The sequence below is a fragment of the Scomber japonicus genome, chromosome 5 (genome assembly GCF_027409825.1).
Source record: "Scomber japonicus isolate fScoJap1 chromosome 5, fScoJap1.pri, whole genome shotgun sequence".
Taxonomy (NCBI): Eukaryota; Metazoa; Chordata; class Actinopteri; order Scombriformes; family Scombridae; genus Scomber; species Scomber japonicus.
The window spans coordinates 25,156,646-25,173,858 of NC_070582.1; the positions used below are offsets into that span (position 1 = coordinate 25,156,646).

General features: G+C 39.4%; 1 protein-coding gene across 1 annotated transcript in view; it reads left to right on the forward strand.

Moving 5' to 3' along the window:
* The window catches only part of mical3a (microtubule associated monooxygenase, calponin and LIM domain containing 3a), a 66,673-nt gene extending 52,009 nt beyond the window's left edge, over nucleotides 1-14,664 (forward strand). Inside the window, exons 39-46 of the mRNA XM_053318699.1 lie at nucleotides 1,154-1,204; nucleotides 2,082-2,189; nucleotides 3,808-3,901; nucleotides 4,749-4,799; nucleotides 5,823-5,873; nucleotides 12,294-12,393; nucleotides 13,533-13,606; nucleotides 13,732-14,664. Of these exons, the coding sequence (XP_053174674.1) occupies nucleotides 1,154-1,204; nucleotides 2,082-2,189; nucleotides 3,808-3,901; nucleotides 4,749-4,799; nucleotides 5,823-5,873; nucleotides 12,294-12,393; nucleotides 13,533-13,606; nucleotides 13,732-13,916 (714 nt within the window). The 3' untranslated portion in view covers nucleotides 13,917-14,664. The remainder of the gene's footprint in view (nucleotides 1-1,153; nucleotides 1,205-2,081; nucleotides 2,190-3,807; nucleotides 3,902-4,748; nucleotides 4,800-5,822; nucleotides 5,874-12,293; nucleotides 12,394-13,532; nucleotides 13,607-13,731) is intronic.
* Nucleotides 14,665-17,213: the final 2,549 nt, after the last annotated feature.

Consider the following 17,213-nt stretch of genomic DNA (forward strand, 5'->3'; position numbering starts at 1 on the left):
ATCATTTTGAATTTCAAATAAACATCATTTTGTGATAAGTGAAGATCATTTGAATGCAATTTGTCCAGATTAACAGTAATAACCATAAATAAAATAAGTTTACACAGCTTGCTTCTGGCTTTTTTAGGCTGATGCAACCAAATCATGCTAAAAACACATTTTTCAATATCCTCAGCACCACAATATGACATGTTAGATGCACATCATAATGATATCTGTTTGTAGAATTGCAAAATCTTTGAATTTGCACACGCACACAAGATTAAATATGCTAGTGCCATAAATCGTATTAGGGCTCTGCAGATATTCAGCACATAAAGCCCACATTTCTATAATATGAGTTCTTTTATTTGAATCCATTTGCATTCATTATGTTCATGGCTGAAATTCAAAATGATTGTCTCCACTGCTGCTCATTCTGTGTATGTGTGTGTGTGTGTGTTTCTGTAGGTTTAGATAGATACAGTTGAGTTCAGAGCCAGAGGCATGCATTCATTAACCATTGTAAACACATTTTAAAAACTCTGACATGCTCCCATTTTGTTTCTCTTTTTACAAAGATGTACACGAGGAAGAAGTTGACACTCTTCTTATTTTTCATGAATATTGATCTGACTGAATTCTGACTTTGACATAAATATCTTAAGGGTGTACCCAGCTTCAGTCAGGGGAGGTTAACACTGTGTCATGCCTATCAGGCCGTATGCAATTCAACATGAGTACACAGGAGTGTGGACTAGTCCCCAGTGAGCGTTGTGGTGTTGATAGTTGTCCAGACCTGTGAGTGTATGACATATCATCATACTGTAGGCATTAGTCTGTAGAACTTACCCCTTTTGTAATAAGAAAAGCCTCTAAAATCCTTGCTCTTAAAATCTGTTATTTTATAAAGTGATTTTGAATTGTTTTGTTTGACTAATCATTTCTGATTATTAATATAAATGTATAAAAATGTCACTGCACCCTGTCATATTTTTGTGTTGGTGTGGGATATTAACATTGCCTGTTTTTGATTGTACCATTATTATTTCTCTTTTTTAGTTTTTTATTATTTTGATTAATTTAACATAATCATTAACCCATTTAATCATATCATCTGTATCATGTTTGTTCCTCCTTTTTTTTGTTTGTTTTTTGTTTTGTCTTCCCCAAGTCTGTTTATGTCCCTCACGCACTGGCGTTCAAGAGATCGTACGCCACAAAGGTAGTATTACATACATTCCCATTGATAACCCACCCATCAATCCCCCCCCTCACCCTCACTCCTCGCCCCCCCCTTTCCTTAAGCGCATGTGCCAGTTTACTGTTGTAACACCCTCTCTACTGTATGCGTCTGGCCTCAAGCTAACCGTCCTCTCTGGATGCATGCGACATTTGGCCCCCGCGGCAGCCGCTCACTCGCTCACTGCTGGACAGCCACTCTGTATAAAAAAAAAAAAAAAAAAGACTTTTCAGCAGCACTCACCTTTCTGGTCACAATGACACCTCTGCATCTCTCGATATCAAGGGCTTGTTCCTCTCTGACTGGTATAATATTGACCTGCCTTTCTGTCACTGCGGCAAAGCGTTTTTTTTTTTTTACTCCAATCTGGCTGCTGGAGAAACTTTCCTTCAGCGCTGTTCTCTCTTCCTCCTTATTTACGCCAGCTTTATGTGTCCTCGCAAGTCAGCTGTTGTGGGGGGGAAACATCCCTGCTTTTTCTTATAATATATTGCCTATTATTATAAAGGATTTCATGATGCATACAATAATGCAATAGGGATTATAGCCGTGAAAGCTGCATTGAAGCGGATGTATGTGTCAGACTGTATATTAAGATGATTTATATTAAAGGCGCTTTTTGTGAGATTTGAAGGCCCAGAAACGTCTGTAGATACGTGCAGAAGATTTAAATCATATTCCAACATAAGTTACATACCGTTAGTCCATGTTGTCCTTCACCTTGTAGATCTACACAGTTTCCCAGTCCTTTCCTTGTAGGCTTTTTTCCAGAAGGGCCAGAGCCCCATGGAGCCAAGTGCGCATATCAGGAGCTTGTGGATGCAAATCCCCTGACACATGTTTTATGTTGTTCTACTAGAAAACCTACACAGAGGAAGAGCTGAATGCCAAGCTGACACGAAGAGTCCAGAAAGCTGCACGACGACAAGCTAAGCAGGAGGAACTCAAGAGGCTACACAGAGCACAGGTACATGACCAACAGCAACTGTTCTTTATTGACCAGAAAAAAAGGGACCAGACCAGCCAGCTTCCTGAGGAGGTCATTGATGAGCTATAGATGAGTCTTTTTTTCCTTATCATAGTTTGTAATATTTTTATCTAATCTAGCACTTTTTTTGAACTTAACATATCCTCTCCGTCATGTGACTCAACCTTCCTGGAGTGAAGCCAGCTTCAGCCTTTGGACAGGAAGTGCTCTGTGATAGATGTTGCAACTCCTCTACAGTCAGGCTCTCAGTCCACTGACTCAGCACTAAGAAATAGCTAAAGGCTCTTCTCCTGGAGCTGGTATTCGCTGGCCTGAGTTCTGCTTCCTTGTTGCAGAGGCTAAACAGAGCTTCTTATTTAACTGTATTTGCTGCACAGCGCTGATTAAAGTCGAGCACTAACCGAGCGAGTTAGAAAGGTTTGCTCAAATTATTCATATTTCATTCTAGCCTCTTACACCAGTTTATCCACATTTAACCAATTATACTCAAGCAAATAACACAGTAATATGTGAAATAAATGGCCTTTCTATTTTTCACCAAAGGGGTCCTTGTGAGCTTTTTTTTTGCAGTCTGTTATTTAAAGACCCAAGGCAAAACCCATTCCAACAGATCTGTACTGGTTTCACTAGTGTTTCATAAAATGTTATCCATCTTCAATTATTGTACCCTTGATATTCCTGGAAGACAATAAGTGCTAGTAGCCGCAATGCTCACAGACACTGCAGTAATCTATCATTTTAATGACTTTGAATCATTTATAAAAAGCCACTGATTCTTTTTAAAATGCATTTGCTACTTTGCTACATTTTTAAGAATCTTAAATAGGTGTTTTAAGATTAATAATGCATCTCACACAACATTAGGAGTTTAAAAGAGGATACATGTATCAATTGTGCTTCACAGAGCTCTTAACAAGAGATACTCAGTGACAGGTCCTGCTGCTCCAGTGAGTTTTACAGATGTTAAAGGATGTGTTCACAATTTTTCAAGTCGGTCTGAAAACAATAGACAGGCGGTCAAATGAACACTGAAACATGCTTTTCTCGTCGTAATCATTCCTTCTGTTCATAATGTAAGTGAAGGGGGTCAAAATCCACAGTCCTCCTTTTGTGCTAAATTTGTATTTAAAGTGTATCTGAAGCTAATATGAACCGTCAACTGTCCAAATTAGTCAAATCAAGTAGATATCTTTCAATGTTAATATCTTCTTACTGCCAAAGTCCCTGTTTTTGTTACTTTACTTCCACCGCAGCTCAACAGGGAAACACTGTCCGAGGATTCCCAGAGAGGGAATCTGATGCTAAATGTCCATCAGAACAGGCCAACGTGCCCGGAGACATCAATACAGTTCCATTTAGCAGTATTCCCTATGTGTCCCTAGACATTATTTAAGTGTAAACTGTTGCATTGACGGAGGGTTGGCACTAACCTCTGCAGTTGTCTCCCTCACAACGTTTTGGGACAAGTCAGTTGTAATTAGCAGTAGATTTTATTGTTCTGTGGCCACCTGAGGTAATTTGACTTGTTTATAATGTAATTGTGAGTGTGTGCACATCTGTTTTAATAATGTGACTTTAACCTCGCTTGTCCCTCCAGATCATCCAGAGACAGCTGGAGCAGGTGGAGGAGAAGCAGAGGCAGCTTGAAGAGAGGGGTGTAGCTGTGGAGAAAGCCTTAAGAGGGGAAGCAGGTAAAAAAAAAAAAACCCGTCAGTCATCGGCTCATGTGTTGTTTTTTATTCATTTATAGATGTTACCGCAGAGTAGACACAGCACCCACACTCAGCCGACTGAAGGGTGTAATAAGTTTCATAACACTTGTAACTCTTATTTATTATTAACATTTAAAAGTGATTTACAGCACGTATGAAAATGACATCTTGTTTTTGTGTCTGCTGCTCACCAACGCCTGCCTCGTGAGAACATGTTTTATGTGATATAGGCGTTCATCCTTTTCTAGAGCTCCGAAGGGAATAATAACGACATCGATGATTAGCGTGATGTAACACAGAACTGCATTGTCTCAAAAAAAAAAAAAAAAAAAGGTGTCCCTGCACATTTCGATTGTGTTGAAATGATGGGCTGCGTTGGCCGTTTATCTGACGGCACTGCGGCATATTTCAACACATAGATTTGTGTTTTTGGAATGACATTTTTTGTTTCTGAAAAGTAATAAACCCAAATTATTCTTGACAAGGGACTATCACAGACAATATAGCTCCGAGATGAAGAATACATGAGTTGTTAGCGAGAGGCGCAGTTCATTATTTGGTACAGTTTTATGAGCGTGTGAAGCATGAACAGTGCTCCTTAGCAATAATATCATTTATGTGATGAGGGTTTTGTTTGAGTGTATGACTCAGCTCTTTGTATTCTATCCAAATTGATTTGATGGCAAACAAAAAACCTAGTAATATGAAAATGCATGCACATATAGATGAGCCATCAAGTCATTTCTTTCAATTTGGCTATCAGCTGTTTCTCCAGTCCTATGTTTGAGTATGTTTTAACTTTCTTTACCACTCTACTCTCTTAAAGGATTGTATAAAGGTACTTATACATTACCCAAACAGCACAAAAGAAGATCAGGTATTAGATTTACTGTAGTTTCCTTTTTATTATTAATGACATGTGACACTGTTATGTAGGCTCCATCTGTGGTGACACACTGCAACAGTTCTCCATCTCTGAACATGTTGGTCTTTGTTCGTTCATAACATGTCCGCCGTCTTCAGTCCGAGCTGCATGCCATCAGGAGAATGTGTGTCCCGACATAGATTTGTTTGTGCTCATTCTGGATGTCTTTATTTTTGTCTCCTTCACCGCCTCTCAATGAGGAGAGTTTCTGTACTCTGATCACGTTACATTTTATGAAGTCAATATAAGAAATCTAATTTAAATTGGTTATACGCCCCCCCCCCCTCCCCTTTTATTAAAATATATTCTGCAAATATTTCTTGTGGCTGATTGCCTTGATTTGTTGAGATCTTATCTGTTAAGACATCTTATCTTTGTTACTGTGGTGTTGGAAATGAGTAACAGCAATCCAGAGTTGTTTCTGACTTCATCTGTTCCACTCAAAGATCTCATTAACACTCAGCTGTGCTGTTAGTTGGAAACAATTAAGCATTAAACCATTACGTTATTGCAACAGAACATTGGCACATAAGGGCTGCATAGTAAATAACTGGAGAAAATTGAGCTTTTTCCCCCTTCCCCTAAATACAATCAATCAAATTTGATCAGTTTCAACACACAGCACAAGCACTACAACACAGTCAAAGCTTTGTGTGATATTAAGCAGACTGAACCAGTTAACAGCAATACAGCAAATCTATGTAGCGGTCTCTTATTATTTTGAGAAATGCCATATGGCCATGCACAAGCTGAACATGTCTGCATTGTGCATTGTGGTGAGTACTGACGGACTCTCTTTCTTTTGAGTGTCGCTGCAGTGTGTATGTGTGTATCCGTACGTTTGCAAGAACATGCATGACTTGTTGGAGAATTGTGTGTGTGTGTGTGTGTGTGTGTGTGTGTGTGTTTGTTTGTGTGCCCAGTTTGGGGCTGTGTGAAATAACTCCTATCTCTAATATATCCCTGTCATTGTAGACTATTGGGGAGATTCTAATTACAGTGAAATCCTGGACTTGCATCTGGGCGGTATGTATTTCAAATCTGTCGCTTTAAACTAACCTAATGGCTAACCAAATCTGTCCCCCCCCCCCTTTTTTTTTTTACTACTTGAGCTTTGTACCCCTCCTATAAACCTTGATTGGCTGGCTGGCTGATTGGCTGGCTGGCTGGCTGGCTGGCTGGCTTTTAGCCTGCAATACTTTCTGCTCCCTCCCTCCACCTCCCCCTTCCCCTGAACCCTCCACCCTCTCAAGGTTTTTAGTTCAGACACTCTTTTACATCAAACGGAGATCAGATACTTGGCCTCATGCTGTCCTCTTAAGATCGTCTTTGATCTCGGTAAACTTATGAATGATGAATCAATGAATTAATGAGTAACTTTTATTTGTCACTTCTCTGCACTCAGAGTGGATGCAAACTGCTTCAGAGATACAAAGTGCAACATATTGCAATGAGAGAAATCCAAACTGCAGTATACATTATTGCAATGAGAGAAATCTTAACTGCAGTATACATTATTGCAATGAGAGAAATCCAAACTGCAGTATACATTATTGCATTGAAATAAACATTAACCACGTGAGGACTGAAAGTAGCGACACCATGAGATAATGAAATGAATGAATAATAATGCACTGATATTGTTGACAATTTCATATTACATACAGGATGTACTAATTAAAGATTCCTTCCTGTTGGCAATCTGTTCAACCACATTCATTAATACATGAAATTCAACAAAAGTGCAAAATGTTGGCTGACATAAATATAACATAAGATGGATTTGAGATTTAAAGGCTATGTTCTTTATTTTTCTTATTGTCAACAATTTCCATGAAAAGATCAAAATCAACAATAAAATGATCCTACTACCCGTATTTAAAGTCAGATATAGCATATTGTTATCTGTGATCTTTATTGTTTCCCAAAAAAAAATGATTAAAAACACATCAATGAGTCTCTTTCTTAAGTCAATACTTCACACTGTAGTGCACCAACTGTGTATTATTCCACAGCTGAATATAGTCCCCATTAAAAAATACTATTTACTCTTGTTTGAGTAACAGTTGAAAAAAACAACAGTGCTCAGCTGTTTTGGGAAATGATAGCCCCCTTTAAAAAAAAAAAATGAAACTATGTATTTGTGACCTGTTTTTTAAAAATGTGAATATTCAGTAGGAGTCATTTAGCTTGAGGCTGAGAGCTACAGTGAGAGAAAGGAAGCATGAGTCTTAAGAGATGAGACGAACACATTGTTAGCTTGGGTCTTTTCATGGGATTTGTCTGCAAGAAACATGGAATACTGCCACCTTGCAAATTTTACAGCTGTCCTATAATGTTGTTAATGATATTGTGATCACAGCTAAACATAAGATTAAATGTGCGCTGACATGTTTTTACTTTGTTTCATCTCTCTAAGTGAATTTGCACAGTAAAGCTAAAACATGTTCATATTGTAATTTGTTGATTTTGTTGCACCAAAAATATCACAGATGAAGAAAAATCACATTAGCATACAAAAGAGGCACATGTTGAAATATGCAAATACTTACAAACACAGACACCCCCTCCCCCCCCCCCACATACATACCCTGTGAAAGTATTGTATAAGCTGCTCTGGACTGACTCATACTAAACTGCAGGCCTTGCTCTTAGCTTCCCCCTCACAGCTGTGTGCTGCTGTAATTCTGCCCTGTAGTCCCAGCAATGCCCCCTTCCCCCTCTGACTTTCTCATACCTGCTCAGTTGCGTAACTCCCCGACCCCGAGTGTGTAAAGTGTGCTACTAGGCAATTATTGCAACCCTTGACCCTTTAGCTGTATTGTAACCTAACTGTTATCGGTCAAAACGTAACTGTGTCCACTGTGTCCACCGTGTCTGGGTGGGACGTCTCGTGGTATCTGTTGTTGCTGCCGTCTTGTTTGAATATGAGTGAAATGCATCTTGTCCTCCTCATGTCTGTTGTCAAGTCAGGAGATTTTCATTAGAAGTATGTGTGTGTGCATTTCTACATATTTAAGCAGGGTCTGTGCTTTTCTGTGGTTTTTTTGTGCTGTTGGTTATTGTCACTAATCAGACAGGAGATCGCGTGGAGTTTTGACTTAACAATGAATTTAAGTGCCCAAAAGGACTTTTTTTCCAGCCTTATTTTGCAAGCATTATATGTCATTAACTCAAATCCAATTTTTTTAAACCTGATTTTTTTTAGTTGATAGATCTCATTTCATTCCATGTATTCCATGTATGAATACCCTAATTAGTTTATCAGTGTTGCAGCTGGGTGCGGTGTGTCTGCAGTGGTCTGGATGTGTCATGGAGGAGATACTTGCAGATACATTTTTATTAGTCTTCTTTGTCTTATCTTCGGAGTTTGGTCTAATGAAGAGGAATTCAAGCATCTTCAGAATATATGGTCACATGATTGCTGTATTAGTATGGGTTGGGCACCAAATATTAAAGGCAAGATGAATATGTCTGTAGACTGCTAGTTCTTCTTCTTATTTACATCTTTTTATTAAGCTTTAAGTGCTAATGATGAATTTCATAACCATATTTGCAGGAACATATTTGGTGGAGCCATGCAATTTTATTAGAACTGGGATGTCAACCAGGTTTGTTCCAAAACAGATATTCTAAATTGCAGTTTTCCCAACTGAATCTAACTTTTTTCTCTGTGATAGTCCCTTGTAGTGATTTATCTGGCATTTCACTCTCCCAGCTCTTTCACCTTCTGGCTTTAAAACTTCTGTTTCTGTCATACTTTTAGTCCTCTATTCAAATATCTTATTTTTCCCAGTTATCTCCATATTCTCTCTGAAGCTTCCTCAACCGTTTTAAGACACTTCAAACATGTTTTAAGACATGTTAAAAACAGTTGCCTCGTCAAATTGTTCAAACACCTAGTTAGAAATTATTAAAATGACATCTAAACTTTCTTCCTTATTGAACATGCAAATTTACATATAAAATATAAAATTCCATTCTCAGTATATGTACACTGTAGACCTTCAAGTTTCCACGTCGCACTTCATTTAAGTTTGATATTCAACCACAATTAGCTTTGAAACCAGTTGTGATGTCACAAATCATGCTTATAGGTAGACATCTTAAACTCACATTTAAGGAGAGCATAGAGAAACTTTCCCCCTTCAGCAGATGAATGCAAAAACAGCCTTCTGGTGTCAAACTCTGCACATACATCATTCTGCACAATGAATCTCAAACATCCAAGTGGAGGAGCAATAAGCAATAAAAACAAAACAAAAAAAAAAAAAAAACAGTCTTTTTTTTATGGCTTCTTTAATTAGTATCTATCTATGATTTTACTTTTGTGAGAATTTCTGTTTAGAGGGTGCATATTAGAAAAAGTCCTAATTTGCACTTCAAAAGTAGATACACTTCAGAAGTCACCACACTGGCAACGAATTAAGCCGACTGTTCGAAACATGTTCAAGTGATGCTTACAAGGAGAGGCTGAAATATCTTTCAAGCAGAGGCAATTATAATATGAGATGGATCTCCCGGTGATCAGTAATGGTTTTTAATAATGAGATTAAACAACTTTGTGGACCATACTAAACACTGGGCATATGAATGTAAACCATTGTATTCCCACATCATACATAATTGACAGAGGGTGTCGTTGCGTAACTGAAGCGTATCCGAAGAACTACAGATGCAAGATCAAACAGTACAATTGTTTTCCCTTTTCTGTGCTCTAGGTTTTCTGTCTTCTGTTATTTCTGTTCCTTATTTTTATTCCTTTTTTCATCCCTCGCACCACACAGCTGATCTCTCCCACCTCCTCTCCCTAGGTGATTTGTCTTCTCCCTATCACAATGCTGCTACCCTCTTTTGATTTTCTCCTCAATGTTCTTTCTCCCTCATCACGACCCTCTTTCACCGCCTTGTCCTCCTCCTTCCCCATCCTCACACACCATGTGTACCCTCTACTCTTTTTTTTTCTCTCTGTTTAACGCCTCTACTCTCCCTCCCTCCATTACTTCCACCGTTCTTTCTCTCTTTTCCCAACAATGCACCCATCTGCGTCACACCCCCCCCCACACCCCCTCACGCTCTTTCCTTCTGTCTTGTGGAAGTTGAGCCCTTTGTGGGGATGCCACGCCGAAGACCTCTCTCCCTGTGTCCCTGCTGTTCCCCTGAAGGTAACGTAACCTCGCCGCCTCCGCTGACGGTTGTGGCGGGTTACCATGGCAACCGTACGGATCTCCAGAACCGGGCTTCCCTCCCCTCGCGCCCCCTTCCCATCTACCTCCCACTCTATCCTTCCTTCTTTATCTGACCTCACTGTTTTTGTGTAATCAGGCTCAGTAGATTTCCCCAGAAACATTAATATTGAGGCAGGAAAAAAAAAAAAAGCCTTCCCTTTCTCAGGAAGATTCTTTGCCATACTCCAAATATAAGTACATTTTGGCACAATATTATTATTGTTCAGTGGTCTTCTTGTTAATGACAATTCACAGTTATTATAACCTTTATCTTGCCTGTGTTGCTTGAGTCTCCAGCTTTGCCTCACTCCCTTGAGTTTGTTTTTAAAAGCATACTGCACATTGAAGCTAGTAACTTGTAGTGGTATTACACTGCACTGTCTCAAGAAATGGAGATGGAGATAAGATTTATTTGTTTTCCATCAGTAGCTGCAGTCACTTAAAGGGGAAACTACTCTGCTGTAGTGTGTCTTAATCCAGTGGCATGTGTTCTGTCTTCTGTTTGAGCTCAAATAAAACGTAAAGCTGCAAAGTTCACTGCAGTATCCCATTTTTCCAGTCGTTTCTAAGAATTCTGCCCCTTACACTTTGGATGAATGTTAACGCGTGTCATGTAATCATAAAATCCTCATAAAACCGAGTGCTGAACACCTGAGACGTGGCTAGGTCACGGGCAAGTTTGGAGTTCAAGGAGTGAACATTTTGCATGGTGTGACGATTTGTTCTAAATATTCAAGTCCTACACAAATCAAGACTTAAAAATGAATGGATCTGGTTTGTTCCTGAATCTAACACTTGTCAGTGGATTGTGTAATTTTGCCTGAGCATCTAATTTGCGTGAAGAAACATGCTTTTGTTTTTGTGTGTGATCCGGTTTTTGTTACTTTTTTATTGCTGTTTTTTTTTTTTTTTTTTTGCCTTGTACTGGTTGATTGTCTTTCCTTTTTGTTTTTGGAGCCTTGAGCTGAGGGTTGGTGGTGGTTGAAAGGTTGAAACAGTTAAAGAGAAAAAGAAAAACATCCACTGCAGGATAGGTTTGGAAACTTGCCTTGTTTTAAAATTCCTCCTTTTGTCTCCACATGCTGTATTCTTCCTTTTAGTCTGAGCAACTCTTTCTCCAGCTTTGCCTCTCTCTCTGTCCCTTGTCTGTTAATTAGCGAACGCCAACCCCCAAGACCACAACCATGCGATTTATGTGTGTACAATGTTTTTCCTTTTCATTTTTCAAGTGCCTCCTCTTCCCCAGCTAAGTATGTCACGCTGCATCGAAGGTTTGCCTTCCGGGGTTTCATTGAAACGGCTTGGCTCCACCTGCTGTAGTCAGATAATGAAAAGGATGCATCGCCCTGGCAGCAGACCTTTCTAAGCATGCCACATAGACTGGTCTCTGCATCCAGAGGGGACTGTAGGAAAAGTTCTGCAGCTGTTCTGTGCTCTGACTGATTGTGCTGGTTTACGAACGCTGCACAAGCTGCACATGTGCACGTCTGCAATGCATGACGCCGAGAGCACAGAACATCCTTTTCCCTGAGGCAGACCTTAATAGAGGAGTGTGAACTTCGCTATTGGTCTAAATGATAAGCCATTCCATGAACATTAGACCTTGTAATTCAATATGTAAAGGCAGCAGAATAATTCATTTTCTTCTACTCTCTAACCGCTCAGCATAAATGGGATCTAAAGGGATTTTATTTCTGCTGGTAGGTCAATATGTGGGCAGGGGAGGATGGAGAATTTCCAAAGGTTCTTGGGTTTACTCTGAGTTATGTTTTAGCTACTGATTTGTGTGGTAGTTAGTTTTTTTTTTAATACCCTCCAACTCAAAAGTAATAGGAGAGAGTAGTTGCTCTAAAAAAGCAGCTACAGTTAACACAAAGTCCAAACTGGGTAACACAAACTTTCAACTTTGCAACAACAGGTATTGTGTGTGTGTCTGTGTGTGTGTGAGTGTGTGCGCGTGTTTGTCTGTGTGTTGCGCGCACTTGCTAAAGTTGAAACCTGTAGCTCCACGCCATCTTCTGTGCGCCATAGTAAGTATGGCCCAACTGACAACGTTGGTGTCGATTCCATCCTTCCACCTCACCATCCCTCAGCAAGGACATCCTGGCTTGGCTGTCATTGCATTTGCCCGTGTCGGTCCTTGTATGTGTGACATCAGTGTCAGCCCCCAGCCATCTGGCCTCTCATCACACTCTGTGCTTCCTATCCTTTCCTCCAGGCATGGGCAAGAAGGACGATCCTAAACTAATGCAAGAGTGGTTCAAGCTGGTGCAGGAGAAGAACGCCCTGGTCCGGTATGAGTCAGAACTGATGATATTGTAAGTACTCTACAAATGTATTAGTCAAAGATGTCAAAGACTCTCCTGTTTTATTTTGTATTGTTATGTAGTGTATCTACACCTGTATCAAATTATGTTGTCTTAAATTCTGGGTTATATAATCACTTCTCAATATGTAGAAAATGGATATATATGGTCAGGCAAGACCAAAAGTCTATAGTTATACACGTCTCTTTAATGAGCCTAAACTTCAGCTGCACTGTGTCGTGGTCAGTTGGTTTTCATAAAGGTAGTATGTTAAAGCTAATTAAATAAATGGCTCATTTTTGAGCTGCAAAAATAGTTTTTGGCCACTTTGAGTCAACAGAAAAGTATCAGCTTGGCTCGATGCCCCCTGTTTGACACTAAACACTAAGAAATCGAAGTCTATCTGTTTTTCCATTAAAAATTGACCTATAACAGAATCCTTGAATGCCTTTCTGCACATACATCAACAGACTACAGAGCTGCAGCAGATCCACCAGAGTTACAGCAACAAACCTGTACTCACCTGTAAAATTAGGAAGGACAAGTTGGCATCCACTATGAACACTACAATAATTACATTCGATAGCTGTTTTCAGGTTGTCTGTGGACACTGTATCCATATCAAATAAACCATGAATAGTTAAATAAATTGTCTGTATCATAGGGTTAGGGTTAGGGTTGAGGTTAAGGTTGATAGTGGAGATATTTGATTCTGACCAAAGCTTTGGACCAGGAGACCAGCCAACAAAGCTGTAATCTCTGGGGCCCCCAGTGCTAGCCTCACTAAGACTTTAATGAATCCTGTTAATGTGATCAAGTACCTGATGATGTAATAATGTCATATTAATGTCATAAAATACAATTTTATTATAAAAGCACAAGGTAATTATAACATAATGTAGTCTACTCATGATGTAATATGATTATGATTATTTATATTTATGAGTATTACTACTATCCCATCAATATTTGTTAAAATTATTGCTAACCCTTAAGAAGTTATAACCATTGTGTTGTCTTACTTTCAGTTACTTAGATTATTTATTTATCTTTTTGAGGGAAATTAATATACTGTACATAAATGTTGAAACTTAGGCTACATATCACCAGTGAAACTTGGCTGATCCATCTTCTTTCTTTCTGTCCCCAAGTGCCAGAGAGCTGGAGCTGGAGGACCGGCAGAGCCGACTGCAGCAGGAACTCAGGGAGCGAATGGCTGTTGAAGGTGAATGCAGGAATGATAATCAGCTGACAGTCCAGTCACCGTAGCTCTAAATGTACTTCCCTCGTTAGTATATCTATATGATCTGTTCTCCTTCCTTAATGTTTTGTTTTATTTGCCCCTTTTAGACCATCTGAAGAACGAAAAGGAGCTTGCTCAAGAGAAACAGATCCTGAATGAGATGTTGGAGGTGGTGGAGCAGCGTGATGCCCTGGTGGCCCTCCTGGAGGAGCAGAGGCTTCGGGAGAAGGAAGAAGACAAGGACCTGGAATCTGTCATGCTCTCCAAAGGCTTCAACCTCAACTGGGCTTAAAAGGAGTGAAGCTCATTTCATCTTGGGAAAATTCAAATTATGATAGGCGCTCTCTACCTTGCACAGTCATTTATTATCAGAATAGTCTGCTGAACACCGACGCAGGCAGTTGGTCTAAAACTGTCACACCTGCAGCAGTGAATGTGTAAAGATTCCCCCGACACACACACCATGGCTGCCCCCGACATCTCAGTTGAAGCAGCCTGTAACGTTTACATATCCTCTGCCCTGAGGCAGTCTTAGTTAATCACTTTGTCTCTCTCTCTCTCTCTGCGTTTGGACAGCCGCATACATTCACAACTTTATCATCACAGACTTGAAATAGAACCTCTCGAACAGGGAGGGGGACACTTTGGGAGAATGTTTAAAGACTTGTTTCATTATCTAAAGGGAAGAATGCAGTTTGGTCCTGCTGATGTAAAGGAATTGTAAAGAATTGTGTTTTTTGTGTATAGTTGTGTAGAACAAGTCACATTTACAGCTGATGAGGGTTCTCTTTTTCCAAAAAGGACAGTTACAGAGTTAATGTCCTAGAGTGGCATGTCCAGTTTCAGTCTCAGATCCTCCTCTTCAGTCGGACTGTAGGACGGACATCCTCTGCTGAAGCTGCCTTTCTATCCAGTGACAAACTGACCTCCTCATCCTAATGAATCACAAAGATACAATGGAAGGCTCTTTTTTTTTCTCCCCTTGCAGTGTTTTGTGAGTCAACACTAAGAATCCATTAAATATGACCATGTGTTTTTTTTTCTTTTTAAATGTATTTATTATCTTTGTTTGCTTTTAACAGATAAACATTTTTATTTTTGCATTCACAGGAGAGTGCCCAGAATCTCATTATCTCATACTTGTGCATAATCCACATGCACCCAGAAGCCATTGCATGTCAGGGCTGAAGGCTGCAGGCACATAGAGAAACATAGTGTTACATTGTCCTTGACAGCCAGGACATAGAGTACAGACTTAGACTGTAAATGAATACTTCAGCATTTCACATGACTTGATAATGGCGGGCCTCTCCATGAGATGCTATTCACTGTATATCACACTGATGGCTAATGTTTACAAATATTGTCCATATTCAATATTGGATTTTTATGTTTCCTACAAACAGTAGCAAGGTAAACCAACAGTTGAAGTCATCTTGGTAGGAACAGTCTTTTTCGAGTTCAAGGTTCTAACCATACGTTTGTTACCATAGTGATGTTATCTTTAATGAAGTTGATTTCGCTGTTGAGAGATCAGTGTAGCTCGCTTCACTCTTTTTGTGCCACAGGACTGTCTCTGTTTGTGGATACTGCTGCAGTATGGAAGGAGTACGCCACAAGAACTTACATACTTACATCAGTATATAGCAGTGTTAATATTTTACCTTTTAAACAAGATGCCTTTTCATTTTCAATCTCTATACTATATTTTTCTTAGTTAACTTGCTTTTTGGCATAGTCACATCTGTGTGTCTCACTGGAACTCAAGACTTTTTATTGTTTTTTTTTGTTTTCTTCAGATTCTTTTATACAGCAGGTCCCCAAACAAACCAATTTTAAATGGGGAGTGGGAGAAATGCAAAGTGCTTTGTGAGCAGCTTGCATCAGACAAGAACATTAGTTTCTCTGACGGGCAGTCAAATCAAATAGCCTTTTTCGACAACTGTAATACTCCAGGTGGTCACTGTTTGACAGCACAGAAACATTAGAGGCTATATTTATGATTTGGTATGAGCTGTGAATATAAAAAAGTTACATAATTTTAAGGGTTGTTGTTTTAGATGGTGTGTGATAAGTTTGACATGATTGTATTGATATTTATTAACATGTGTGCAAACTGTATTATATGTAAAGAAAATGAATCCTAATTTTTAAACTGTTCTGTTGACACATGACTTGTAATGTAAATGCTTCATGTAGCTAAAATGCATAGGGGTGTTGGATGTATGCTGAAAATGGCAATAAAACAATGCAGTTGTTCTTTTAAATGTCTGTCTACCAAAATCTGTAATGGGCTATTTAACTAATGATCATACACTATATTTGTTATTCATTTTCCCCTTCGGTGGCTGGAGTTCTTTGCTTTCTCACTTATGGACCTGCCACCTCCGCCAGCATTACAGCTTTGTCTTAAGGTAATTATCTTATGTCGGCAAAGAGCACAAGACAGCAATGAGATTAGATACAAATATAATACTTGGGTATATAAACTGAGTAGTAGCTACTGTAGGTATTATAATTACAAATACTTGATAAACCTGTAGTACATATGCAGTAATGTATAGATTATGTGGTAGAGGCAAGGCAAATTAAAGGTATAGTCCAGTGATGTAGTGTATTTTCAAGTTGGGGGACTCATTAATAGGCAGATGAAAGAAAGAATGGTCAAACTTTCAAGGTTATATTTTTGTGAATAAACACCCAAAACACTCAATCCTACATTTCCCATAATGCAACTGAATGCAAATTTCTTTGCAAATTGGCTGGGCCAGTGGGACTAACTCTTGGAAGTGTGGTTAGGGTTTCCCTATCTCTAGACAGCAAACTTGTCAGACATGTTTTTCATGTGTACATCATACACGACAGATACACTTTCAGTCTAATCTACACAGGTGCCTGCAGCTCCGTGCACACTCATGTCTCACAGGTGTACAATGACCTGAAGGGTTAATTTATGTTTCATCTACTTTCTTCAATTTTACATGTGTCACTGCAGTCATGTGCATTGGGGCTCTGAGCACTTCCAATGTGCAGGTGACCTATGCTTAACACTGAACCTGAATGCCTCCAGTGTAGAAACACAGATCACTCACTGCTGCTGCTGCTGCTGCTCATGCTACACTTGTTGTCTAGACAGCTTGTTAGGTTTAAGGTTAGGGTTAGGTTAAGGTAAGCGTATCTAAATGAGAGTTTCACAAATCATCCCTCCAGCCCATCCTATCTGGCACAAACCCCCTATACTGCACTTCAGAGTGACCTCACTCTATTGACATCATGGGAAGGGGGTGGTGGGGGTGGTATTTGCTAATACCCCTTGATTTCACCACAGGACATAATCTTAGACTTGACAAAGCTCTTCAACAGTTTGCAGTGAATGAGTGACCCTTTAACCTGGTTTCAACGTCAGAGAAAACATTGTGGAGTTAACAAAATAAAATCCAGACATAAAACCCATAGTTAATAGCGCAGTTTGTTGCTAGTTCTCCTCACACAGACATGCACACAACACCCCCAAGAAATAAATGCTGTCAAGGCAAAGTCTGATACAGACACTATGCATTACTTGTCCGCACAAACATTTATTCATGCA